The sequence below is a fragment of the Heliangelus exortis genome, chromosome 3 (assembly GCF_036169615.1).
Source record: "Heliangelus exortis chromosome 3, bHelExo1.hap1, whole genome shotgun sequence".
NCBI classification, from domain to species: Eukaryota; Metazoa; Chordata; class Aves; order Apodiformes; family Trochilidae; genus Heliangelus; species Heliangelus exortis.
This window is the reverse complement of record NC_092424.1, coordinates 44,384,303-44,411,509: the sequence shown is the minus strand read 5'-3', so window position 1 is coordinate 44,411,509 and position 27,207 is coordinate 44,384,303. Positions and strand designations below refer to the sequence as shown.

General features: G+C 41.3%; 1 protein-coding gene across 9 annotated transcripts in view; it reads right to left on the bottom strand.

The window, feature by feature from the left end:
* RTN4 (reticulon 4) overlaps positions 1-26,164 on the bottom strand; it is a 45,642-nt gene extending 19,478 nt beyond the window's left edge. Inside the window, exons 1-4 of one of the 9 annotated variants that reach the window (XM_071740399.1) lie at positions 25,580-26,146; positions 18,582-18,620; positions 10,726-10,782; positions 7,487-9,928 (exon numbers count right to left, since the gene is read on the bottom strand). In XM_071740399.1, coding sequence (XP_071596500.1) covers positions 7,487-9,928; positions 10,726-10,782; positions 18,582-18,620; positions 25,580-26,030 — 2,989 coding nt within the window. In that variant the 5' untranslated portion in view covers positions 26,031-26,146. Of the gene's footprint in view, positions 1-1,043; positions 1,508-7,486; positions 9,929-10,725; positions 10,783-18,581; positions 18,621-24,876; positions 25,152-25,181; positions 25,348-25,579 lie in introns of those variants that run through there. The other 8 variants (XM_071740401.1, XM_071740400.1, XM_071740402.1 and 5 more) reach the window with 8 other exon arrangements.
* Between the last annotated feature and the right edge of the window lie 1,043 nt (positions 26,165-27,207).

Sequence of the window (27,207 nt, the reverse complement as noted above, 5' to 3'; positions counted from 1 at the left end):
TTTTCAGCCCTTTAAGATTAGAAGTTTGAGAAACTTGTTTTGCCAGGGCAGTTTTCCCCTGCCAGTTTGTTTTTTTTTGTTTGTTTGGAGGTTTTTTGCTACATATTTAGGTTCTGTTAGAGCATTCTATGGGTTCTAGATAACTGGCAATTTTGTCTAAGTGGAAAAAAAATAGATTCTGAGCAATAGTTGTAAAAAGAAGAAAATTTCACCAATGCCAAGCATGACAGGGCCCTTTAAGAAGATATTTAAGTATCCAGAGATGATTAAAATTTTTTGAGGCTTGTACGGTTTATAAAGTTTGAAGATTACATATTCAAATAAGGCTTAAACTCTTACACACTGAGCACTAACATAATGATCCACAGAGATTTACTCTGGCAATCTCCCACTGGTGGTTACAGAACAAAGGTCAGAACCACACTAATTTAAGGTTAGCTACTTATTTTCCGAGAACAGTTTGATATTATGGCTGCAATTCTGAAAAATCTTACACAGTTTTACCTAGAATCCAACAAAACTGAAAAATACCAAGCAAATGTGTTTAAGGATAGACTCGAAATATGCTACGCCAAACAGAAAAAACCACCACCACCACCACCCTGCCGTAGTCTGCACACAATTTCTTCTCCTAAAATTTTTAATCTACATGAACTGCAAACACTACATGCTTTTGAGTTAACGGTTAGCATTATTAAATTACGATTTAGGAATTTCAAAGGAACATCAACTAAATTCAGCCAATGCTGGTATTTGTGCAGTGCATACCAAAACAAGCTGTTTTTTAAAATGCTCCGTAGGACGGAAAAATATCTGCAGCGTCACACCAGCTAGTTCACCTACATAAATAATTTATCGTTCTGCGTTGCTCGTATTTACCCATTTTAACCTACAGCTTTTACAGTTTTGCATCCAGCACAATTATATCTTGTGTCATCAAACGCATCACCACTAAATACGTGCTACAAACACCATTTGCTCAAACCAACCCGCAGCATCTTTAGCTTTAAAATATAAAATGAAGAAGGTGAAAGAACAAATACCCTTATCCTTCCAGCTGCTCGGCTGACTGTCCATCTCTCCACGGAGAGAGTCCATCTCTCCACGCCCCTCCAGCTGCGATTATCAGTTCTGCATAGCAGGAGGCCAGCTGCAAGGGAAGAGCTCCTCAGCCCGGGGTGGGGACCATGGGCTCCCCCGGCGCCTCTGCAGCCGCCGCTGCTGCACTGGTGCTGCAGGAGCGGTCAGATGACGGCGCGGGGTGTGCTCACCGCTGACGCAACGCTCCCCAATGCTCCTCCGCCACGGAGAAGAAGATGCCGTCACGCCTGCTGCAGCCATTTGCTCCTTGCCAGGGGGAGGGAGCAGATGCCAGGCAGGGGCAGCGGCCCGAAGCCGGTTCCTGCCCGCAGGCAGCGCCGGTGCCGCCTCGGCCCACAAAGCCCCGGCGCCCTAAGCCTCTTTGCACTGCTGAAAGTAGTCCCCGGACAGACCGCTTTTCAAACAATGGTTAAAACGCGTTTATAAACCTCCTAGATATATGCCTTCCCCTCGTTTATTTATTTATTTTAAACAAATGTCTGACTGTCTAGAAGAAGAACAGAGACATCTTTGTACTCAAGCTCTCTTTAAAAAAATAGCCTGAAGGAAAACACGAGAGGACCCTTTCTGTGCCGATAGCAAAAGGCTCCTAAAAGAACACAAGAAGTCTTTTTTTTGCTGGTAATCATCACGGACTGCTCAGCCATGTTTATACATCTCGGCAGAGGTTTGAGAGGAACAGTTCTCCTACCCTCTACCCAATTCCTACAACCCAACGCCCCTTTTTATTTTACATTAGCATCCTACACTGTGAGCTGCTGACCTGACACAAACAAGCATTTCAATATTTACACTGCAGAAGGTAACATAGCAGTAACCCAGGCAGTATTTTAAAACATGAGCACGAATTAGAAACTAAAAATTTGAAAAAGCTGTGAGAACAATGCTGGCATTTCATGTTCCATCCTTGTGGAGGGGAAAAAAAAGAAAAAAGACTACCCTTCTAGTTAGGAGTCTTCTCAGTATCCAGGGCATATAATAAAACAAAAACATCCCAGCATTACTCCAAAGCCTCTTAAAAATGAGATACCTAATTTTCCAAGGAACTAGCAAAGGACATTTACACATTTCCACAAGGACATTTTCACAAAAATACTGTGTAGTGGATGCGATGGGATTCTGATCCAGTCTGTTAGTCTGTATTATTTTTCATTAAAACAGACAATCCTGCATGGAGAAAGTTTACCATAAAGTTACCTGAAATCCCTCTTTTGTTGCTTCATTTGCTACATAAATTTAAGGCCTCCCTTTGACAGCAAGACCTGCTATATGTATGTTTCTACTTATACAAAGATGTGCATGTCATTCATAATTTCAACAGGTAAATCGAAACACGTACCAAAGGAGGGAAATGGGAAGCAAATACTCAAACATCATAGTGCAATAATATTTGAAAAGTTGCACTACATAAAAATAGGACAAAATGTCTGACAATCTGCTTCAGTCCTTCTGCAGAAATTCGTAAGATCAACTGGAAGTCACCAAAATCCATGATTCTCCACATTTACTTAGATGACTGCACTGTCAATAAATCAGTCAAGAACACCATGCTTTTCAGAAGGTTCTTTCACTGTCCAATTTCTAAACATACACAATTAAAGCCTCTTAATCTTTGTATTCTTTACATTTAATACTCAATGTAGTTCATTTATGTACTATACACTCCTAAACAGAAGATTTTGCAGTAGCCGCATGTGCAACCACAGCAAACCAGCAGCAGCGAGAAACCATTAGCAGTCCCTGCACTCCCATCTCAAATGAGCCACTAACTCCCTACACAGGACCTCCTCCATCCTCAAGATCCTCCTCTTTGCATACTCCATGTTCACTCTTGCCATTCTGTGCAAAAAATACTTAAAATGAAATCTCTATCTGCGTTCACATCTCTAATTTCAGACAAGAGACCTCTATCTAATCTTATTTTAGACATAAGCTGAGTACCAGCACTGTCAAACTTCTGTGTAAGCTTTATTGTTTCATTAGGGAAAACTGCATACCTGTTTTTACAAAAACTATCCAACCAAACAGCTACTTACAAAATGGTATTATCAAGTCACCCAGAAAACTAAAAAAAGATGCAATCAATTCTAAACGTGTTCTTCTGCTGAATGCACCTAACTTCCTAGGGGCTGCACCCCTGCAGGGTGAGTACTTTACACATAGGAAAGGCATTAAATAACCCTGAGGAGATAGACTGACAACAGCATTTTTGCTCTGAAGAATGTTCCTGACTTCCCACAGGAGAGTGTTCTGGATGACTACCCAATTCTGTTGATTCCATGCTGGCCACCTATCCGTGCTTCTGGGAAAGCTGATCATTTACCACAATTGCTCCGCTTTCTCCAGCATTTTGCCACTTTGCAAGTAACTGCCCAAAGGCCCCTCTCTGTTAGCAGCCTTGGCCCTACTGACCTTTGCCCCTCAGTGATGATGTGAGAGCTCTAATGAAACACAAGTCTAGGTCTTTCCTTCAGAAAAAAAATTAACTCAAGGTTTTGCATGGTTTTTTTCTCCCTCATTCCTCCTACTCCTCCCCAAATTCCCTATTCTGGAACAGAAGCCTCTCTTATTATTTACTTGGTAGCATAAAGGAAGATGCTAACAGTCAAGGAATCTAAAAACACAGCAGATAAAGATCAGATTTTCTGTTGAATTCTATACAACAAGTAATCTGCTCCTGAAGCTCCAGAGGCATTCCAAGGTATTTTTCCCCTGGTGAAAAACAACAAATCAAACCAAACCCTTCCTATCTGCTGAATGGTTCTATTAAAATAACTACAAATATGGCAACTATCATCCATGAATCAAATTAGTACAGTGCTGGTGTACAGCAGCATTTCTAACTTCTTTTAAGCTTCACTAGAATGTAGTGGCCTGGTTTGCTGCTAGATTCACAGGAAGTGCTTTATTTCTGCCCATGATTTGGGAGTATAAAGAAAAGCTTTGTCATTACCACCAGTAGGCCACCCTTTCAAAGCACATTCCCACTTGGACTTCACCTTTAAATTTGCCTCTTCAAAAGGGAAGAAAAGCCTGCTTTTCAAAAACACCCTGAAACAACAGTATCTTGTGAGACAGCCTGTCTTCACAATAAGATGTCAAAGCCATTTGCAAATGTTATTGTAGCATTCAACAAGAATACAGGGAGAGATATAAACTACCAATGTGGTTATACTTTGGTACTCAACTTTCTGTCATGATCACAGGTTTAGATTTTGAGGGGATTCTACAATATACTTTGATATTGTAATCCAGTAATATAAAGTCATCCACATTCCACAAGAAAAAAAAAAAAAAGTTTATGGAAAGCAGGGTTTTCTAGCCTACTTGAGAAATTAGTAATCTCCACCAAAGAGTAAATAAAGGATTAAGAACAAAGAAAGTCTGTACAACAGAAGGGCTAAGATGCGTAATGTGTATATTTAGTTTTTGACTCTAAGATTACTAAGCTCATTTCAAGAGCTCAAGAGTGTCTCAAACCCCAGGGTGCAATCCTGACAGGCTTGGGTGACAGCTCACTTACAGACACTAGATGGCATCCAAGCCCTCTTCTGGGAAGCATTCTGGGAACACACACAGGTCAGCACAATCTGAACCATCACAAAACATTAATATACAGTATTTTTATGGATATCAGAAAACTGTATTTTGAAGTCCAGTGAGCATGAGTGAGGCAGCAGGATTTACCTGCTAGGAAGCTAATTATGGCATGTACTAGGACACAGAATGGAAGCAAAAAAGCAGCTCACTGTGTCTTTGACAGCAGGAACTGCTGGGGTTGCAGGGGGTATTTACTATTGAAATAATTGCTATAGAAGCAGGGACTGTTTCTTAACATTTAACTTCAGTTGTAAATTGGCTTTAGCTTTAGCTTGGGTTGTTTTGGCTTTTGAACTTCTGCAGCTATGGAATACAAGGTCCCAGTGTTCCAATAGCATGACAACATACACCAGTTACCCTGGGGTCTGCCAGGCAGCATTAAACAATCCATGATCTATCCATGAGGTTGTTCAAAACTTTACATTTGCTTTATTCAAGTGATGGAGCTTAAAAAAAAAACCAAAAAAAAAAACCAAACCAAACCAAAAAATCCCAACAAACCACTTTTAGGTACACATAATGCTGTGTACAATTAGGTTAGCTTTCAAAAAATAGCACCATTAAGTAAGTGTTCGAGAACCTTAAGTGTACCAGTAAGACAGTGAAGACAAATGTTTCAATAAGCATCAGTCAGTCAATCACATCAACTGATTTTCAGACATCCTGAGGCACAATAAAAATCTATTTCAGTTCCACTCACAGGAAGACAGAAAAGACCCCACACAATAAAAGTAGACTCAGAGGACCAGACACACACACTGATCCACTTCTTGGCCTTGTGATCAATTACCTCTCCTTTCTGAGAGTATGATAGGCAAGTGTACGTCTTAATTCTTTGAAGATACTTTGAAACTGTGCTCAAGTAGTGTGGTATTAGAAACAGACAACTAATTTTGTTCATAGCTTGTCATTTGACTCCTTGGGCAGGTCTCAGAAGTCCAGTTCTGCTGTATAATACAGCAGAAGTGAGTGGGAAAAAAATTAACTGCAGATTGGGCAAAAACAAACAAAAAAACACCACACAAAAACAAAACAACAGAACAAACTACCAACAACTAACAGCAAAACCCCAAAGACCATGTTTTTGAGTTTTCTCTGACACAAAGACTGTAGACAGTTCTCCACACACCCAACCCAGGCTATGCCTAGCCCCCCAAAAACATCAGTGCTGAACAGATGTGTGGCCTGTCCCAGCACTGTGCCACTAGATGGAAGAGCAAAGACACCGTTCAACTCCCTTTTGCTACATCAAATGGTTCTATGAGCAGCTTCTCTGTCAGTTTCACATGGAAGAGCAGCAGCTGTGCCCCTGTCAGACCCTAAGTAAGAGTCTTCCTTTCCAGGACAGCGGCTTGCCACCCCCAAGCTGCTACATCCATACAATGATTAAAGACAGGTCTGCAGAAGCTTCCTGTTAAAAGAACTAACAAATACACTAGTATACCAAGCATAACATTCCTCTAAGTAGCCTGATATCTAAACAATTAACCCCTTGGCATGAAGTATAAGATTCATAGCAGCTGTTCTCTGAACAGTGCTATCCACTGGGAGCCTGAGCACAAGGAGCCAAGGCTTAAGCAAACAGTGTTTTAATAGTGCAGGTATGGCTGAAATTTCATTCCACGGGAAATAGGAAACTCACCTTTCTGCCTAGCTGTAAGAGTAGAAGAGGTGGGACAGGAAGAATGACAGCTATCATACAAAGATCAACATAAAACTGCATCTTCTGCCTTATTTTCTGAACCCTATTTCAGTTTCATCCCAACACCCTGACATTCCCCTCAACAGGTATTCCCTTCCAAAATACAACTGATGCATAAGACATGTTAGGAATGTAATATTTTATGAACTGTAGACTGTACCTGCTACTTAAATATGTTACTGCTGAGAAAACCCAACATTTGCCTTTTTATTTAAAACAGGATCATTGTGCCTTCTGCAGTAGCTCCTTTTTGTGGGAGCAAGATTTAAGGGTGCTGTGATATCAAAAGGCAAGTCTAAAAGAGCTAAAACTGAGGCATTCAGTTTACAGAACAGAACTCAACATAACAATTCCCTTTACCTTTCTGCTACTTTAGCTACACATCACCCAAAGAAAAATTCACTATGCTGAAGCACAAGTCCCACCTGAAATGAAAAATGGAAGTTTGTATCCATGCTTCATATAAACCGATTTTAATCTTTGCAGAACACTCAACTTTTTAATGGCCACTTTCCTAGTAACCTGAACACTACAGCTCCCTCATGAGCACCATTTAAACCACTGGCCTTGATCTTATGCAAGCTGCAAGTCATGAGCAGAGATGAGGAGGGTCTTTTCCAGATTCCAGACACAAGTTGTAGATACTTGTTTCAAAGATTTATGTCTGAACTGCGTATGAAAAGGAAGAAAATGCCTCTTCAAATCATGGACAGCAGTACAGAAACATTTTCCTTGGCACATATTAAGAGCAAGTTTGGAAGGCCACCTAATGCCCCAGCCTGTAGACAAGTACAAAAGGGTCTGCAGTGGGTAGTGACTTATTTCTGTATCAATAGATCATCAGCAGGAGAACTGAAAGAGAAAACTGGAGACAGCGAGTTCATCCCTGATAAACAGAAAAAAAAAAAGGACTAAAGCAATCAGAATATGAAGATAAAAGTGCAGGCACTAACATTTTCTGTTGCCCTTGGCCTACATAGAGAAGTTCACAGAAAGTGACTTTAAAAGAGTAAGTAATGACATGCATAAGTTTAACTAAAGAATTATGCATATTAGTGAACTGCAAGAGCATGAACAGATTACCTGAAGATTTATTCAGCTTTGCTGAAAATACAGCAGTAGGTTTTTCCTTTTCTTTAACAGAAGCAACTTCTCGCTCAGCTTTCTTCTCAAAAGCTTCTGGTTTTACTACACTGACTATCTCTTTTTCAGCAGATAAAGGTGAGGTATCTGTGGTCGGTAAGGACATCATGGATACTTCAGGCACTTCTCTGTCTGCAGCCTCCAAAGACTTTTTCAAGGCATTAGTATCTTCCTCAGCTTTTACCTCTACATTCTTTATTGACAGATCACAGGGAAGCTCTGGGCAAGACAACTGCCCCTTCTCACTCTTGATTGCCTTACTGACCTCCTCATTTTCATCTCTGTGCATTACTTCTCCAGCAGAAGCTTCTTCCACAAACTCATGAGTAGTTTTAGGATGAGCTAACATCACAAAATCTTCTTCAACGGGGGAAGACTCCGTGGATGAGAGTGCTTTGTCATCTCCCATTTTTGGTTCCATAGCAACAGCTACACCAGCTGAATTAGCCATAGCATTGAGCTCTTCCATCTGAAGAGGCATCTTCTCTGCCTTGGCTGTTTCTGTAGGTGTTGGTTCAGGCAGCAGAGCAGCAACAATTTTGGAAGAGTCCAGTTCGGGCTGAAAAGACTCCAGATAAGGCTTGCCTGTGGCAGCTACCGAATCCAGCAGTTGCTCCTCATCTTCATCATCAGTTAAAATATTCTGAGTTGATTTACTTTTTAAGATGAGAGATGGTTCTTCATTCACTTTCTCAGTAAAGTCAGGTATCACCTGTCTATTAAACAAGTCAGATTTCCCAAACTGTGGAGACAGTTTTTCAACAGGTTCCTTGTGTTCGGGCACAGCCTGAGAAATGCTCTCTGTTATCAGTGTCTTTGAATAATCTGTAAAGGATGGAGAAGTAGATTCACCAGAGACCTTTGTTTCCTTAATTAGGTCACATGCAATAGATATATAGGGAGTGTCTGTATCTTCAGAACTGGAGCTACTTTCATGGTAAGGTTTTTTAAATGCTAATGTCTCTTTCGCTTCTTGGGCCTGTGTCAGTGGAACCTTCCCTGCCTCTTCGTATAAGGCAGTTTTTTCAGTCTCCTCTTTTACATTCTCATAATTAGCAGTAGGAATAAATGTTCCTAATGGTGAAGCTTCGAGCTGCACAGCAGGTGCTTCTGCAGTAGCAGTCCCAGTGCTCAGTGGGGCTTCCATAACAATATCTGGCAATATTGGTGATGGAGCCGCTTCTGACTCTTCAAATGAGGGACAGAGTTGTGTCATGGGTTTCAGAGTCTCTTGTACTGACTCGGAGGTTTGAACTAAATCAATCTTTGTTTCATAAGCAAGTTTTGTACATGCTGCATCATGCATTTCACTTTCATATGCTTCTTGTACTAGATCAGGAGTCAGACCTTCAGGCATATTTGCTGCAGTGTCAGATGGCACTGTTGATACACTCCCTGTTTTAGCAGAGTCAGCTTCCTGGCCTTCCTGCTTGCCAACTGCTTGAGTGCTAAAATCACCTTGTTCAGTGCTTGTCTGAGCTTTCATTTCTGCAATTTTTTTCTCGTCATCGGTTCTATTTTCTGAAGTGCCTTCCTCTAGCAGAGAAAGAGATTTGACTTTGTTACCATCAGGACTTATAGGGGATTCAAATTTAGTACAAGTGATGTAAGTCTGTGAAGGTTCTTTTACAGCTTCTGGAGTACTTGGGAAAGAGTGATCTTCAGCACTGCCTTCACTCTCTTTTTCATAGTCCTGCACATTCAGTTTACCTACACCATATTTCTCATCTAAACTGCTTTCTAGTTTGGAACCTGTCTTACTTCCAGCATCCTCCTTCACAATGCTCAGTCCGTGACTAGCATCTTTGACTTCCCATATTGGCTCAAATGGTTTGAAGTCTGCATATTCTTCCCTCCTAAGAGGGTCTTCTTTCAATGCCCCTTTTTCACCATGATCACCATCTCTGTATTTGTCTTTGTTATAAAAGAGATCTTCCTCGTTTTTCTCAAACGAATCTTGAGGGGTTTCTGGAGACATTTTCCGCTGCTGTGCAATCATTTTCTCCACATTAGGTAATTCTTCAGGGCCCTCTAGCTGTGTTTCTTCTTTAGCTTTAGATAAAATGGCTGCTTCTGCTTTAGCAAATGAGGGTTCCGAGTACTTCATTTCTGAAATGTCTTTTTTGTTTCCCTCTGCAAGAAATGGATTTCTTGCATTTTCCATAGTTTCTTTATAAATCTCCCTTGCATTTTCTTTGTAAATGCCTCTTGCAGGTAATTCATCTGAGAGTGTATCAAAGGTTGAGTGCTCTTTAAAGGGATCAGCTGAGATAGGAGAGAAGGAGGGAAGAGAAGGAGCAGTATCAAGTGCAACTGCAGTAAAATCCTCTTGACCAAGCGACTTAGTGCTACCTGGCTGCTCCTTCAAGTCCATAACTTTTTCTGTGACCATGGACAGAAAGGAAAGTTAGAGAATGCAAGTGCTCTTAAAGTCAATGCAAACTTTCATGACAGGTTCATGTGATGTTAGTTATTAAGAGGTTCTTCCAAATTCTATCATAAATACAAAACAAAGGCTCAGTTAAAGTATGCTATTCTACCTCACCTCTTCTAGCAGAGAAGTCATGTAAGAGGCTAGAAAAGCAGCGACTTTGTGCAGCGCAAAGATCACAGTAAAGCTGCCAGATGAGTGCAGCAGGCAATATTAAAATGACAGAGGGAGGGTGGGGAGACAAGGGGAGACAGAGAGAGGGTATGTGTGTGTGCTTGTGCATAAACATATGCACAAAGGTGTATGCCAGTAAAGGTCTTTTGACACTTTTAAAATGGGAATTTGGTGGACAGTGTAGCTAACAAAAACCACTAAATAAATACTAAAGATAAAATTTTACATATATAGAATACTGCAGAAAGTTACTATGGATTAAATCTTTCTGCTGAATCAGTAAAGCAACTATGCTTTGATGTGTTAACCTGTTAATAGTATCAGCTTCTCTCCTACATCAAGGGTCCAAGAATTCACAGATGGCTGTAACTTGCTTATAAAACAGTTTGCCACATTAAAAAAATTCACTTATTAAAATCTCAAACAGATCAACTGGAAAGTCAAAACTGAAAAAATGTGAGAGGCTATTCTTGGACCCATGCTGACTTTTAGGAAAGGCAGAATAATCGGAAAGAGTTAATGAGATCAGAAATGCAGGATGTATTCAGACAAAGGTGAGCAGAAAAGAACTTGCCTGCAGAGGAGTGCATCAGAGGCGCAGATGTAGCAGGAAGAGCAAAAAGGGTCTCATCTGAAAAACAAACAAATAACCTCAGCAGAAATAAAGGCTAGGTTGAAAAGGGGAGAAAGCACGCAAGTAGTTGGTTCCCAGTAAATCAAACAGATGCAGAGCCAACATCTACACCCACAGAACTAGACAAAAGCCAGGTAATTTGGGAGAGGCAACACGCAGAATTCTCCATTTACAGCAGGATCTTTACTGAGGCAACTGAGGAATCCCCACCCTCCAAGACAGGGAATGTTCCTGAGGCAAGATAAACCTCAGTAGCTACTCTCTATTGTCATTCTCCAAACTTTCACACTGCTGAGAGGATATAGGGTCTCTATCACTACAAAGAACACCTAGTACTGACACACTGTCCTTAACCAGCTCACTTTGTCAGAGGGTCTCCTAAAACAGACCAATTTGTGTGAGAACAGCAGTGATAGGGATACTCAACCAAAAACTGTGAAAAATTAAAATTACTAAAGCTATCTGTGAAAATCCCCATAAACAGCACTGATCAGGCATGCCGAGACAGATGAAACTGGTAACAGTCAATTCTAGTCAACTCTAAATGACTGTTCTATTTCCTTCTGCTTCTGCCTTTACTATTTTTGTTGTGTTAAAACGTAGACAAGCTTCCAAATTAAGGTGTAATTTTTAAAGCCTTCTTTGGAGTGATCCAATGAGCATATTTTGCTTTGCTGAATTTGTTCTAACCCACATATTTCAAAAGGCAATCCCAGTTCTCCAATTTCCATTCCAAGAACTAAGCAACTACAAGGAAAGACAGCCTTCTCCTAAACTGACCAAGTCCTCTCCTTCACTAATGCACAATGGTGAGAAGCTGCACAATTCCAGAGTTTCATACTGCACATTATCTGAAGTAAAAGCATACAACTATGATGTTTTACTAAGTTACATGAAGCATTTAATGAAAAAACAGTTCAGAAGAAGCAATACTAGGCACATCAAAAGTAGCCCTCCTCTGGATTCCTGTTTCAAAAGTAGTATTTTTCCCAGGTCCATCATAGCCTGTTGGCATTATATTAATGCAAAACGAGTAACTTTTAGGTAAATGTGTGTCATTCCGAAGAGTGCACAAAGTTTTCAAAATAAGGATGTGAAAGAATGTTTGCAATTCACATCAATTGTATAACTGATTGCAAAATTCTTTTTAGGGCATTTCAGTTACATTTTGAATTCCTAGTACTGACATCAACAATCTTCAGTTTTGCTACTTGCCTGGACAAAATCAAGTCCTGAAGAAGTTAAGATTTTTTTGTTATTATAATTAAAAGCAAAGAAAAATAGAAGTAATTACTTCTAAAAGATGAAAGGCAAAAAGTAAGAAACATGGCAGACTCAAGTGTACACATAATAATCCAGCAAAGAGGGGCATTAATGTATATTTTGTTTTGGCATTGAACCATGACATTCTGCAAAAACACCACCACTTCAAGATACTCCTGCCTGTCTGGATTACTCTGGATTAATTCAACATAATCCCATCAGCAGTTATCAAAAAATCGAGTCTCCTCACAGCCTGTATTTCCTGTCACCAGAATACAGCTGGTTGGTTTTGTTTTACAGAACAATGTTATCCTCATGTGATGTTCATAATCCACAGAATAAGCCAAGACATAAGAAAACAAGAGTAATAACATTGAAGTGTAGGACTCAGTATTTAGAAGCTTCCTCAGTTGCTGCTGAGCCAAAGGGATTTATGTTAAGTTTTCTAGAAATTACATTTTCCTATTAAGGACCATCAGAAACCTCAATTTCAAATTTAGAACACATTAAAGCAGTGTTACAGTTCAGTGGTAGCAAAAGCTTTTTAGGGAAAAGAACCACACTGGAGGACACCAGGCATCACCAGATGCCCTTTATTTTGAGAGATGCTCGACTCCACATGCCCTGACTCACTGGGGATCTCTTCCACAAGCAGACTGCTCACAAGGGGCCCACCATCCCAAGAGACAAGTGAGCAAGTCACTTCCTTTGGATAGTGAAACAAGTTGCTGCAGTGAGACCTCAGCTTGGGATTCATCAGTCCAAGAGCTGCTCTGCCTTTCTCAAAATGAAGCTTTTAACGGTAACATCAGAGGTTTTCCTTCATTTTCTAGTGTGCCTGGTACATCAAGGTACTGCTGAGCTCTAGATTTCACATTAGCAAGCTTCAGGGTTATTAAACCACAAAGGAGCACACTCTTTTCTCTCACCATTATGCCTAGACAGACAAAGCAAGCAACATCACCTGAGCACAACAGTAGAACTGTGTCCCTCTGTGTATACAGGATGCTGATGCTGCTGAAAAGCCTGCAAATCTCTTGTTGGTTAACTTTAGTAGTAGTAAAGATGTAGCATGAAGACAGAGACCCCTAACAGCCCAAAAGGATCTCATCAGACAAAAAAAAACCAAGAACAAGTTGGTGGACTAGGGATGAAATATAAGGCCAGAGAAAGAAGCAAGAGTCCACTGGGAGAAGGAGGCAAAAAGGAAACGCCTGAGATTCTGAAGATTCAGCACACCTGGTGTCCAAAGACCAATTGCAATCTTAACCAGAAATTCTAGACTTAAAATCTTTTTAGTATTTCCCAGTTCCTGAAATATGATTTGGTTTCTGATGAGGAACATTAGTTTTAGAAGTGTGAGCACTGATTTTTTCAGAGCTTCATAAAGACAGCACAATGCAGAAAACTCTATCTCAGGTTTGGCTTCCATTTATTCAGCACAGAAATGCGCCATAGCTGTGCCAGTCACTGAGCAACCAGGTTCTCTTAATGGAAGGATATTATGCCCACACCCAAACTTTTTTTTCCACACATAACTGGACTGTGAAAAGTGATTACATAAAAGCAGTTGTTTGCTAACCAACCAAGAACCACCCACTTGCCCTCCACCCACATCAGAATGGCATTTTTCCTGCTGAAAGGAAGAAGATAGAAAGACTTTTTCCTGCAGCTGGTCCTGTATAGCACCTCCAGGCAAGCAGGGAAAACAGAGCAGGATCTCTACCACTCACACATCTACATCAACCAACCATTCCCTTCAGACTGCAATTCAAATGACACGGTGAAAGCAATGGCGTTTTTTTCCAGCAATGACATCTGCACTGAGGAATCCTGGTCTCCAAAGCCGGAGGTAGAAACCTTTCAGAAAACAGAACTGTCTGGGTGCTTCGCTAGACAAAAAAAATGCAGTGCCTCTCAGATTGTAGGGTGGCATACAGCAAGATTGCCCAGGCTCAAGGACAAGGAGCCCACAAGCCACTTTAGCCAGCACTTGGAGAGCAGTCCAGACAACTGTCTGCCTCTTCCCATCCATTGCTTAAGTAGTAGCACCTTGTAACACCTGACAGTAAATGTGGTAAGTTTTGTAATAAAATATTGTGTTTAGCAGAGGAACTTCATTTGTAAAAGAACTGCAAGCAGAATAGATTACTGAGGGTGGCTACTCCCATTTCCATATCAATGGAAGAAATTATGTGATTGAAAAAAGCACTAGTACACCAGTACTAGAATCAAGTGAAAATATGCAGAACATTTATCAAGCTCCAAGCCAAGATTATTTTCAAGTGAAGGTGCACATTTAAGATGTAGGTCAAGATGCATTTATTGACCTATGAAGTGGGCATTCACTACATCAAAACTTCACCCAAAGATACAACAAAACATCTACGAAGTCTTCAGTTTTCACAAATCTAAAAAAAATAATTAATTCAGTAAGAACAGCTGCTTAATTACTGTTTCCATCAGAAGACACATTCTGTTTCATGAAACAGAAAAGAACAAGACCTCAAAACGAACACTGAATCTCCAGGAGAAAACAAATCTTTACTCAAAATTTTATCTGCTAAAAATCTGTAACCGTGCAGGTCAGGTCAGTAGCCAACCTTCTGCATTACAGTCAAGAGAAAGGCAGACCTCCTATTTGTGAGTGGTATTACTAGGTGATAATCACTGAAGTAGTCCAATCAATGTTTTTTAAAGACAACTTTATACAAAGACCCAATCTTGCCCAGGTTCTAATAGCATTCAGAAAAATACTAATATCTTATTCAAACTTACACACCCACATTACCAAGCCAATGACTACATGACTGCTGTTTGCCATTTAAGAGAAAAGTTAAATTTTCCTTACTAGCACATGCTGCTCAATTTTGGGGTTTGTTTTAGTTTCGTTTTTTATTTAGCTATCCACATATGTGAACATCACCCTCCTGTGAAAGAAAAAGCATTTACCAATGTGATTCATTCTGATTACATCCCAATTCTGCTTTCATTAGCATGACCTCTCACACTTTAAAACTTTGTATTATGGTTTCAGCTAAAACATAAGCTCTAGTAATATAAAGATCTCAGTTTTTGCCTAAAACTAAAAACCTGACACCAGCATGACAAAGAAGTATCATTTAAAACTGTCATTAATTTTTCTTGATTGACTAACTGGTCGTAATGAGATACTGATGTTAACAGCATAAAATTTTAAATCTAGTATCAGTTTTTGGTAAAAAAAAAACCAGAAATAAACAGAGATTGCTTTCCCAGACATCTAAGAAAATAAAGTTAGCTACAAAGAGAAAAATCAGAAAAATATTTAAAACGAAAAAGTAGAAAACTGACAATTTTAAGAACAATTTATTAAAAAAACTGCTTTTCTTTCCCCCCTCTAGAACATACTTGCCAACAGAAAGTTGAGACTTAAGTCTAGTCACAGGAAATAAGAACTCATTGCTCCCTCATCACTGGATTTTTGGTAACTGATGTAGTACCCTTCCAGCTGCTCTCACATGTGACTCCCTCAAAACACCAGCAGCAAGTCTGTGGTAAAGGAGGTTTATTGTTCTGATACCGAGATTAACACTGGAAAAAAATATCTAAGTATTTTATTTGTTACACATAAACACTGAGTGAACTTCATCCTGATGCACAGTTTATCTTTGATAGGAGACTGTATTAGGCTGCTAGATGGCAGTTTAAGTCTTCAGAAAATAAAAACATTTCATGGATTAGTTTGCTGTGCTTTATTCTTTCCTTTGTTTTAAGAATAAAGTTTTTTAAGATTCAACTTACCTTTGCATATTTAGAAAATGAGCAAAATACCTAACAGTCCCTAGACAGGGACTGCTTTTATATTACAGACCTACCATAAAGAGACATGGATTTTGAAGGGCCTCTTTTGTTAATGCAAATATTTAACAATAAAAGAAAACACAGTCAAATTAATAGTCAAAGGAATGGCATCCAAGACACAACTCACATGTAGTTAAAAAATTAGTTTGCAGTAATCTCTCTGGGGCAGATATGAAAGAGAAACTGACTGCTTGTAAAGTGCACTGAGCTACCAATTTGTTCACAGTGAAGGCTGCAGTACCCTCACACTTGACCATCATAGGGAGGAACTGCCATGTTTTGGTTTGTTTTTTCCCCTGCATGTGTTGATGTCAAGTTACTGAGTAAATTGTCACCTCTTGGCATAAAGTATTAAAGACATTTATACCTGGCCATTTAAAAGTCAAATTCTTTCAAGCAGAGTTAAGTTCTCAGATGCCTAATTTCCTCCTGCAGAGTAAACAAGGGCATACAACTTCCCAAGAATTTCCTGCAAAAAGCAGCTGCCTACACGAACTCCATCTAAATCATCTCCTGTTATGATGCAATTTTCTAAATTTGGTATTTCACCAAATATTTAAGATAAAAGAACAATAACTATTAATAGCATTTTTTTCACATTACTAGGTCAGGATGCAAAGCCACAGCAAGTAATTAGGTTTTCCCAGTTGGCTTTTTAGTTACAAAAGTGCAAGTTTATAAAGAGAAATTTCCAGTTTAGGAGACTCAGACTATAAACTACTTTGAAACCTCTGAGGAAAGTATACAAGCTGCTAGAGTAGATGGAGGGTGCTGAAGAATTAAGTGAAAATGGGAGCTCTTTTTTTAACATCTTGAGGATATCACAGATAGGGTCACAAAAGAGTTTTTATTATTAACAAGGTCAGGTGTAGATTGACTCAGGTCTTCATGGAAATTACTGCAGGTAGTATGCATCAGCTGCAGAGGAAGCTGCATTATCCTGCACAGCAGATTTCCCATTTCACATAATTTGAAATAGACAAAGAGAAGTTTAAAACAAGCATTTTCAACAATTCTTGCTGCTTTACACATTCTGCTTATAGGAACACAAGTCTCCAGAAAGAACCAAGTGTTTTCTTATCATCTAAGCAGAAATTGATAACCAAACTGGTTTAAGCAAGTTTTTTTCCCCAGTATTTTATTTACATGGTCCAACTTACAGCAACTTTTTCTTGTTTGGAAAACATTACATTTGATGCAAGTTGCTCAGCAATGCAGATAAAATATTCAATGACAGAGGTAAGGTATATGCCATTTCAACTTCTTTGATTAGCTATAAGGTGAAAAGCAAGAGAGAAAATACCACTTGCCTGCAATACCCAACTGCAAATCAAAGTAACAAGAGATGTACAAGGAAGATGCATCAGTTCTGGCTTTATTCCAATTCTTTCCATTACAATTCCCGGATTGCCAAAGTAAGTACCCACAACAAGGGTGTTTTTAAGAAGTCCATTAAATACTTCAGACATGCAACTGCCAGCCTCACCTCACTCTTTCTATCAAACATTTACCAGTAACACTCCAGACTGGATCCAAGTCGTATTTCAGAGGCGGTTCTATAATGCCACTTACTATTAAATGTCCCTCATCTATATGAATGTCACTATCTCCTTGGAGCAGCAAGATAATTTTATCTGGCATGGTTTTGTTGTTAAAGTAAACAAACAAAACAAGAAAAGTTATACAGGTTGAGTCCCAAACAACCTTCTCTTTATTCTCTTACTAAGTCTAAGAGGAGAACAAGAAATTCTCAGAAGCAGGAAGCACATACCTATCATAGTGCACAGAGGCTCTCAGCGAGGAAAGTTACACCCTCTGAAGAACAAAGATAAACTACTTGGCTTCTGAGCATAAACAAAGCTCAGGAACCAATAACTGACACACATCTAAAAGTGCCTGAGCTTTCTCCCCCATACGTATTTATCACTTCATCACAAATTCTGCCTCCTTCCAGAGTCAGCTTTAGGTTGTAGGTAAATATCTTCCTTTATCAATGTCAGGTGGCCACAATAATCAACTTCACTCTTCACAGCCCATTTCTGACTTGAAATACCCACATTGCAATCACAGCTTTATTTAATATAGAAATGACAATGTAGCAGAACTTAGAATTGATCTAGAATTATTTCAGATATGAACATTCAAAGATCCTGTACTTGTAGCCACCAATTTAAATTCTGTTAATGTATTTAATTAAAAAGAAGCAGAAAGAAACAACCTGCAAACACATATGTCCAAGCTCTACCTGGCTTCAAAGACAAATATTCGGTCTTGGGCAATATTTGTAAATCACTACAGAATCACTACAGAAAACTAAGTAACTCTTCTTTAAGACCCAGACTCTTCAACCATATGTTGAAGTAACAAACAAAAATTTGGGTTCTGGCAGTGCCACAAAGCAGAAAAATATCATAATTACACCATAACATATTCAGATGCAAGAGGTCTAAATAGCCATGCAAATCATGTCATTATGCAGACATTTTCCAATTTAATTTTGGATATTATAACAAGATTCCCTTTTACCAATTTGTACAGATGGAAATTTTCCCTGCTTTCCCCACAATTAAACAGATTGAGCAGTATTTAGATTAGCAACTTTATCATTGCAGAAGAATGTATTTATTAGCTAATTTAATCTTTAAAGAACAGAGATGCTACTGATTTAGCATCTGTTCACAACACATTACCTTGTGTGACAAGCTTCTGACATAAGAGCTGTAAAGAGTCTGTAAAGTAAGAACAGATTGAGGCATAAGATATTTTTGTCTGAAGAGTGGAAAAAGAATATGGACATTCATTAGAGGATTCATTATAGCCATTAGCACTTGTGTAAGAATATTTTATGTATTACTATATTGAAATTTATTTTACATATTTTAATGAAACTAATACAGCCGTGTGAAATTTACATACACTGTCCCCATATCCTCTTCATCAAAGAGGAGCAGGTATCAAGGAGCAGGTATCAAGGCTGCTTCAGGGCTGCAACAGATTTTGGCCAATACAGGTTTTAGCGCTCTCTGTTTTTTAACACAAATCACATACGTGGGAAAACTGATTTTCTTATCTAATATCTTCTCTGATTTTAAAGAAAATCTGGGTTTAAAGCACTGAAAATTCATGCTTTTGAACAGCATTTCTCAAGTTGGCAAGACATGAATACTTGAAGACCTGGCTGAAGATCAAAAAAGAAGCAACCTTTCTTGCACCACCACCACATACATTTTTTTACTTCCTTCACATCTTGCTTGTTCCTTTCAGTTCTGCAGCTACAACCTGCTTTGGAAGGCCTTGCACATGCCCTTTCACCTGTTTTACTTGACTTTAACTTCCTTACCCCCCACAAAGGACAGAGATGGACAGGCGTTAAGGAGTTTTAAGGAGTTTTATTCTTCTGTCAGAACAAAGGGACTAGCAGTGTTCAACAACAACAACCAGAAACCAGTAATATCTGGATAAGCAGTAGTACTCTGACATTATACCAACAGCACTAATAGACTTGAGAACATTTTTAACTGGCAACAGAAAAGTTTATATTTATCTCAAGTCTTGTGTCTTATTTAAAGACATCCTAATTAACATATTCTTCCTGGCCAATTAAGTTGATGACATGTTTGCTCTGTTCATCAAAAAGCTGCAAGATAAAGCTCACATTACACTCCTAAGACACAAAGCAGGCCTTCCAGTAAATCAGGGCGGGTCAAACTGGTATTCCTAACACTTCTACGTGGGGGTGGGGGGAAATAAAAATATTTTCTTTATACATCAGAAAGCAGCAAATGGAGAAAAACCCATTAAAAACCATGGGTAAGAGCAGTAATATAAAAACATCTCCAACTTAAAATCTTCGTATTTTGACAGCTACAGCAAGCAGCAGATTGATTATTTCCACTCAAAAGATAAAAACATTCTACTGCGATAACTTAATTTTGTCAGACTTTGTGAATATTAATAAGCCCTTTTTTTTTTTTTTTTTGCTATTGTAATAGTTCTTATTGATGGAAATACCAATTAAAAAGCTATCTGCCAAGCACATGTCATACAACTGGCACGCCAGTGATCTAAGTGCTAGCTGTACTGTGCTTCCCCAAAACCAGTCTTAAAAAACAGAAAACATTATGCAGTGTTTTCAAAGTGTAGCATGATTCTGACACACCAGAAATAAAATATCTGAAAACATACTCAACTGTTCTGCTTTGTATGGGTCTCAAAGCTCACTATTTTTTACTTGGTGATAATAGCTTTTCTTTTTTCACTTCAATGAAAGCTTAAGAACAATTTTATTCCTACTTCATGCATAAGCATTTCTTACTCTCTCAGGGCAGTTCATCTCAATGTTACACATTACTTCACAGTTTCCAGCCAGCAAATGACCAAGAACTATTTCCTTGCTTACAAAATATCTAGAACACAAATGACATTTTCAGATTGAACTATGCATTGATTATTTTTTATCCAAGTTTCAGTTACTATAGTAACACACCAGCTCGAAAATACTTATTTCATTCAAAATATTAGCAGAAAACAAAGAAACATAACAAGCACACCAAGACCTTCTTCAAGTTGCTGCTTAACTGTCTGTTGTTATTCTAATATCTTTCCAGCACGAAAAGGCCAGACTAATTTAGTAACAGCCACCAAGCAGTTGGGTGTGGCAAAATGGACGCTGGAACAGGCAAAGACACAAATCTCCTCCTCCCCTCCACACTCCCCCCTCCGATTCTCACACCGTGGCAAAACTGGTCCCCAGGGTTAGAAGATCAATGCCTCTGTGCCTTCAGCTAAGTAGGGAGTCTCTCAAACTGAGTGCTCTCTGAAATTCACACCCTCCCCCCATTCTGGAAGGAACAGTGAAAACATCCTTATACACCTTATACACCAAACAAAGTTATACTGGAAAAATGCATCACAAATTACTGGAATAACATAAGACTCATCTGCAATCCACTTACAAATCATATTTTTCCAACCACAGATATGCTTTAAGACTGCCCTTTGACCATGCCAGCTGCCAACAACCACAGCTTCTTTCTCTCCTTGTAAGCACCAAAGTTTGAGTCTCCTGACCGCAGGCCTTTATATTCCAACCACCACTCATTTCTAACCCATTTCTAGATCAGCTGTTGCAGAATTTCACACATTCCTGGCAACACTGTACCAGTCATCAGCAGATAAAACCACTGACCAGGAGGCCTCAACTTTACACGTGTACTGCATTAGTGATTATCTATGAGATAAGAAAGAGGTTCCATGTTTACCATCGATGGTGCAAGAGGGTGGACAAGACAGGAGTCACTTGCACATTTCCTACGAATAGGGAGGAAAGGAAAGGAGGGAAAACAAACAGCAGTTCTTCACTGTCTCCTAACTTGTGGTTTGTAGGATTTCATCTCCAAGGGGAAAACTCCCAATGTAATCAAAACTTCCCTGAGGGCTACATCATTACACGGGTAGGTGTGGAAGCTGTGCGGTTTTATCCTGGAAAGCAAGTGAAAGAACACACAAACAAAGCAAATATACTATCAAATTTGGCAGGACTATCTTTGCACATATTTCTGGTTAACAGAAGAAATAGCTCCCTGGCTGTAGAAACTCTCATACCAGCTAAACTACAGAACCAGGCAGTACTGTGCACACAACAATAAATAAAGCCAAATAAATAAAGCCATCCCCTGTTGAACTTGCCTAGATAGAAACACAAAATACAAAAATTAAGACATTAGCTTTACAAGACCAGTCACATTGTCAGTTATTCTCCTCCACACGTGTCACTATAATGGAAACTGCGTGATAGGAAAAATATACTCATCATATTCTACCTTTGATATACCTAGATTATGACCACTTGCCTTCCAGCTTTACTGACTGCATTTGGAAGGGTGGGAGGAAAAAGGGTCTTGCTCAAAAAGGGTCTCAAAGAAACACTGAAAATCAGTGGCAACATATTTGAATAATTGAAGAGTGAAAATGGAAGTCAGTGGCAGTATTCAAGGACAGCTACATTTTTTTCCAAATCATGCTACATTCTGTCCTTAAAATCCACACCACCGCTCTGTAAGAGTCTACGCATACATAGCAGCACACCAGAAAACTCATCAACACAGAAAAAATACGGAGGGGCATTTATACTGCCATAGAACTTTTGTAAAATGCAAATTTCAGGATCTGCATACCCCACCGCAAGATGAGAGTGAGCAGAGGCAGATACAGATCACTGTTTAACCACCACCTACTGCTGCTGGAGTCAGCTTGGTGAGGGTGAACTCACTACAGAACAGTTTGTGTGCTCCTGGTACAGCTGGGGGCATCCCTGCTGACCTCTGCTTGACACTGTCTGGCACACAAGCAAACTACTTATGAAACCTCTCCTCAACAGGGGCAAATTAAAGCCAAGTCCTATAAAACTAAATGGAAAAAGAAGACTAATTAATAAATTGCCCCCTCAGAACATTTCCATATGTATTGAACCGTGGCTGAGCTGCAAGCAGCTGACACGCAAGGAGACATCTTCATGCACTTTGCATGCTGGTTTGTGGCCAGTCTGTAGGTTTTACTATATGGATTTCTTTTAAGTGCATGGTTTAACTAAAAAAAAAAAAAAAAAAAAAAAAAAAATCACAAGAATTTATTCCAGAACTGTTTAGTCTACTTTGGACACCTTACAAAACCAGAAAAAGGTGAATGACTTTTACCAGGCACAAATACATCATATTTACTATTCTTTGCACTGTACATAAATTTCAGTAATAAAAATATTTTAGTACTGATCTCTAGAAGAAATTTGATTTTTGGTACTGTCATAACAGTGAGTAGGGAAAAAAAAAAAAAAGCGGCTTAAGTTTTACTTACTGCAGTCCTCTTGCTTGTCTTCTCCACCAAATATTTATACTAGCTGTTAAGAAGGTAGGCTGCTGATACACAGCCAGAAACCTGTATTACCCATAATTATGTCACTTTCTTGTAACAGTGATAATGAATACTAAGTATGGGGCTAATAGTAATTACAAGTATTTACTTTTTAAAACACGAAGAGATACATATGTGATACATTTCAATGGGCCATCAAGTAGCCTATACATTTTCTCTACTGTTGTAGTGACAAAAAGAAGCACCATAGGCAATTCCTGCAAATGAAAATCCCTGCTATTCTTCACATACTTGTGACAAGCAATGCTGTTTTCTCCTCTTGGAAACAGCATTTCGAAGTTCTTTGCCTCAAATTCACACTAAAACAAAGCCTTAGGCTTTACATATGGAGAGAATAGAGTATTTTCAAAATTTCTAGACAGTGAACTGCAAGTCCTTAATTATACCCTAAACTTGTAAATAAAACCTTAGCCCTCCAGAAGAGAGGGAACTATCCCAGACAGAGAGCTCTCTGTGCCATAGTCACCCTGTCAGAAGCTGTGGCCATCAAATGGGTTTTGCCAATTTCACAACAGGACTGAAAGCAAACTAATTTGAATCCAAGTTAAGTATTTTGACTGAGATAGTCTGAACACCAACTGCTAGATGCAAAGCTAAAAATATTCCATGTTTAAATGGATACTTAACCTAGGTGACCTTAAGTACTCCTGCATCTGAGAGGACCAAAGTAACCATGACATAACTGGTTTCTCAAAACGATTTTTTCATCTACTATGTTCAAGTACTTAAAACATAGCCTATAATATTCCAAACCCATCATTAGATGAGCATTATGTTTTACAACTACTTGGCTTTGGAAACCAAGCCTCCCAAAGATGCTGGTCCTCACTTCAGAGCTCTAAATTAATCATAATTGATAAATTCTGTCCCCTCCAATTAGGTCTTATAAAAGAACTGACACAACTCCTCAGCTACATTACCCAATAATTGCCACCCTGTTAGGTCTCTTCTAATAGAGAAGATACATTTCAGTAATTACTGTGTTCTTTGCCTTATCTTTCAGTGGTCAGCAAAACAAATTAGCTGCAAAAATCACTTTCATCCCTACTTTTCAAAGGGACATCAAGATTTACTTGCTCCTATTCCTTCCATTCTGTTCTGCTCAAACCTTCTACTGCTCCTCTGAAAGAACACGCCTAAAAAAAATGTGTTCATCCATCATATAGGATCCCTCCTCTTCAATCTGTTGCAATCTTTTGTCATCATCTGTCCTCCAAATGGTGGAAATAAAAAATAAATTAAATTATAATAATAATTAAAAAAATCTCAACATATTGCTACAGAGAGGTACCAGAAAACCACAAAAAGTAGGATAACTAACCATGATGCAAATAAAGTGTGTTGTGAGCCCCTCCCTCCAACAGAATTAAATTCAGGTTGAACAACGGGCCTTTTTTGTCATTGTTTCAGATGCTTTTTTTCTGTTAATTAAATCTTTGAGTATCGTGTTCAATCACATCATGACATCAGCTACTACTGAAATCCTGCATCTCTAAAACATACAACATACCAATATGACAACACCAATGAACGCACTGTCATGACAATAAGGCACCTTGATTTGTTAATTTTCACCATTTTAACGACCTGGAGCTAGTCCTTGTTTTCTGAACTAAGGAAAAGCAGAGCCAAGGCACGACCACAATCTGCATGCAACACATTAGTCATGCCAGGTCAGCTCCTGGATTAGACCTTGCAAGAGTTCTGGCACTCCAGAAGCACTGGCAATCATTCAGGGGGCACCCTCCCCACTACAGGAGTTTTGAACTCGAGGTACCCCAACATTAAGGGGCGATCTCAGACACCAAGCCCCGGGTGACAGCTGTGGACATGCAGGAGGCACCCGCAGGACGGGAGGGCAGCATTTTTCTCCCAGCAGTGCCACACCTAAGGCACCCGGCAGCCTTTTGTGTTTCCACACACATACTCCACTGGTTTACATTCCCTCTTGGGGTTTCGGAATCATTGTCTAAAGCCGGGGAGCGGCCTTCCCCTCAGAGGGCGGGCGGGCTGGCTGGCTGGCCGCAGGCCCTGCCAGACCCGCCCACGCCTTACCTTTCCCCCAACAGGCAGGTTTAGGATAGGAGGCAGCGCTGCTCCTTAATTCCTCTCCCTCGCCTCTCCCAGCCAGGTGATTTGTATAAAATGAGTAAGATTAGAAGCATCTGTGCTTCCCTCCTCCCCCCACGGCCGCCCGCTGCAGGGCTGGCTGCCACTCCCCACACCCAGCCCTGCAGGCGGCCTTAAGGGTGAACCCTGCCCGGGATGCTGCGGCGAAGCTGCAGCTTTCCCCCCTTTTTGGGCAGGGGAGAAACCGGCCGGGCCCGGCCCGCGGGGGGCGGCGCAGCCTCGGCCGTTACCTCAGGCTCTGCGCCCCGCGACGCGGCGGTTGCCAGGCGGCGGCGGCGGCCCATGTGCGAGGCGGTGCTTCCCCCCATCCCCCCGCCATTAGCATAACACAGAGGGGAGGAGAAGAAAAGAAGAATTCAAACAAAAAAGCAAAAAAAGAAAAAAAAAGAAAAAAAAAAAAAGAGAAAGGGGGAAGGAGGAGCCCTTTTTCCCGCATGAACGGGAGCGGGGCCGCGCCCCGGCGCGGCTGAGGGGAGGGAGCGATGCCGCAGGAGACGGCCGACGGCCGGCAGACAAAGGGAGTCTGCCGGCAGGGAGCCAGAGCCGGAGCGACTGGGGCGGAGGTGTCCGACTCCAAGGACCCGCTGACCCCCGCCGCCCTTCCCGGCCCCGGGGCGGACGCACTCACCAGCCGAACCGGAGGAGGACCCTCTTCTCTGCGGGGCGGAAGGGGGCTCGGGCTTGGACGGCTGGGGCTGAGCGGGCCGAGGGGGGGCCGAGGGCTGCTCCTGCGCGGGAGACGGCGTGGTGGCGGAGGAGGAGGAAGAGGAGACGGCTCCCGGGGGGCTCCAGCCGGGCTGCGGTGGCTCCGGAGCGGCGGGGCGGGGCGGCTCGGCGGGGCCGAGGTCCAGCAGCTGCGGCGGGCGCTCCTGCGGAGCTGCGGTGGCGGGAGCCGCGGCGGGCTTCCTCTCCATCACTTCCAGCTGCTCGTCGAAGTCTTCGTCCTCGTCCTCTTCTTCCTCTTCCTCCTCCTCCTTCTCGTCGTCAAGCACGAACTGGTAGTTGAACTGGGGCTGCTGGGGCCGCACTGGCCCGGAGGTGGAGGAGGAGACCAGGGGCAACTGGTCCAGCTCGTCCATGGTGCCTGGAGCTGGCGGAACAATGAGTTGCGCGGCGCTGGGGCTGTGCCTGTGCCGGCCGGGGGGGAGGGAGAGGGCTGCGCTGCCGCTGCGGGACCCAGGCTCCACGCCCTGTTGAGTCACCGCTGGGGGAGGCGGCAGGGCGCGGCTGCCTGCACCGCCCCGCCCCGCTCCTGAGCGACGGCGTGAGCAGCCAATAGGAGCGGGAGAGGGCCGCGGAACGGCCAATGAGGCGTGGCGCTGGGTGCGGTCGCTTCATGAATATGCAGCGAAGGGGCGGGGCGAGAGGGATGGCGAAGCGGGGATGGAGAAGTCGGGTAAAGTTCAGCGTGGAGGATGTGCGGAGGGGCGGGGGCGGCTGCCAGGGACGGGATCGGAGTGGGGATCGGAGCTGGGCCTTAGCTTCGCTCTGCCAGGGGTGCCTGCGAGACGGGTCTGTGAAGGCGTAGCTCGCCGCCCTTCCCTTCCCCCAGCCCCACCCGTTAACGGGGCGATTTCTCACTCTTGATGTGAGTGAAGGGTCTCCGCACCGCGGGAAGGCTCCTTCCCCATTCTGCTCCTTCTCCTCAGGCATCCCGGAGATCGGCGCAAGCAGGAACATAACTCTCCCTGGGTGGGAAGCGGGGCCAGTCAGCGGTTTCCTCCGAGGAGCATGGCTGTCGTAATCAAAACATGATTGAAAAAAACCTTTACTATGTCTGGAAAAAAAACCAGAGAGGAGACGTTTTCTGACGAGACAAACTTGTTTAACTACTGGTAAGAGTTTAAAGCAGCCATCTGAACAGATTTAACCATCTCTCTAAAACTTGGAATTCAAGCATCTTGTGCAGGAAAAAAATGGCAGCTTGTTTCCAAAGCAAAAACTGGCGTGTGTCTCTGTGCTAGACTGGTGCAGTCTCCTGCTTCCTGCTCAGGGGTGGAACATTGGCCAAAGCCCTTAGGGTAGCACTGAACGTAACTAAAATGGTCTATCTTTGGATGCAATTTCCACTCACAGCTACCACAGTAAGGCCAAAAGGGATTATGATCTTGTATTTAATATTTCTCCAGCATTACAATGGATATTTAACCCAGGGCTGAATTATTCTCCCACGTGTGCTGGTATAAAGAGACCAGTTCATGAAAACATTTAGAGCAAGCAAACTGCAAGTACAGACACAAGAACTTCAGGAACAAT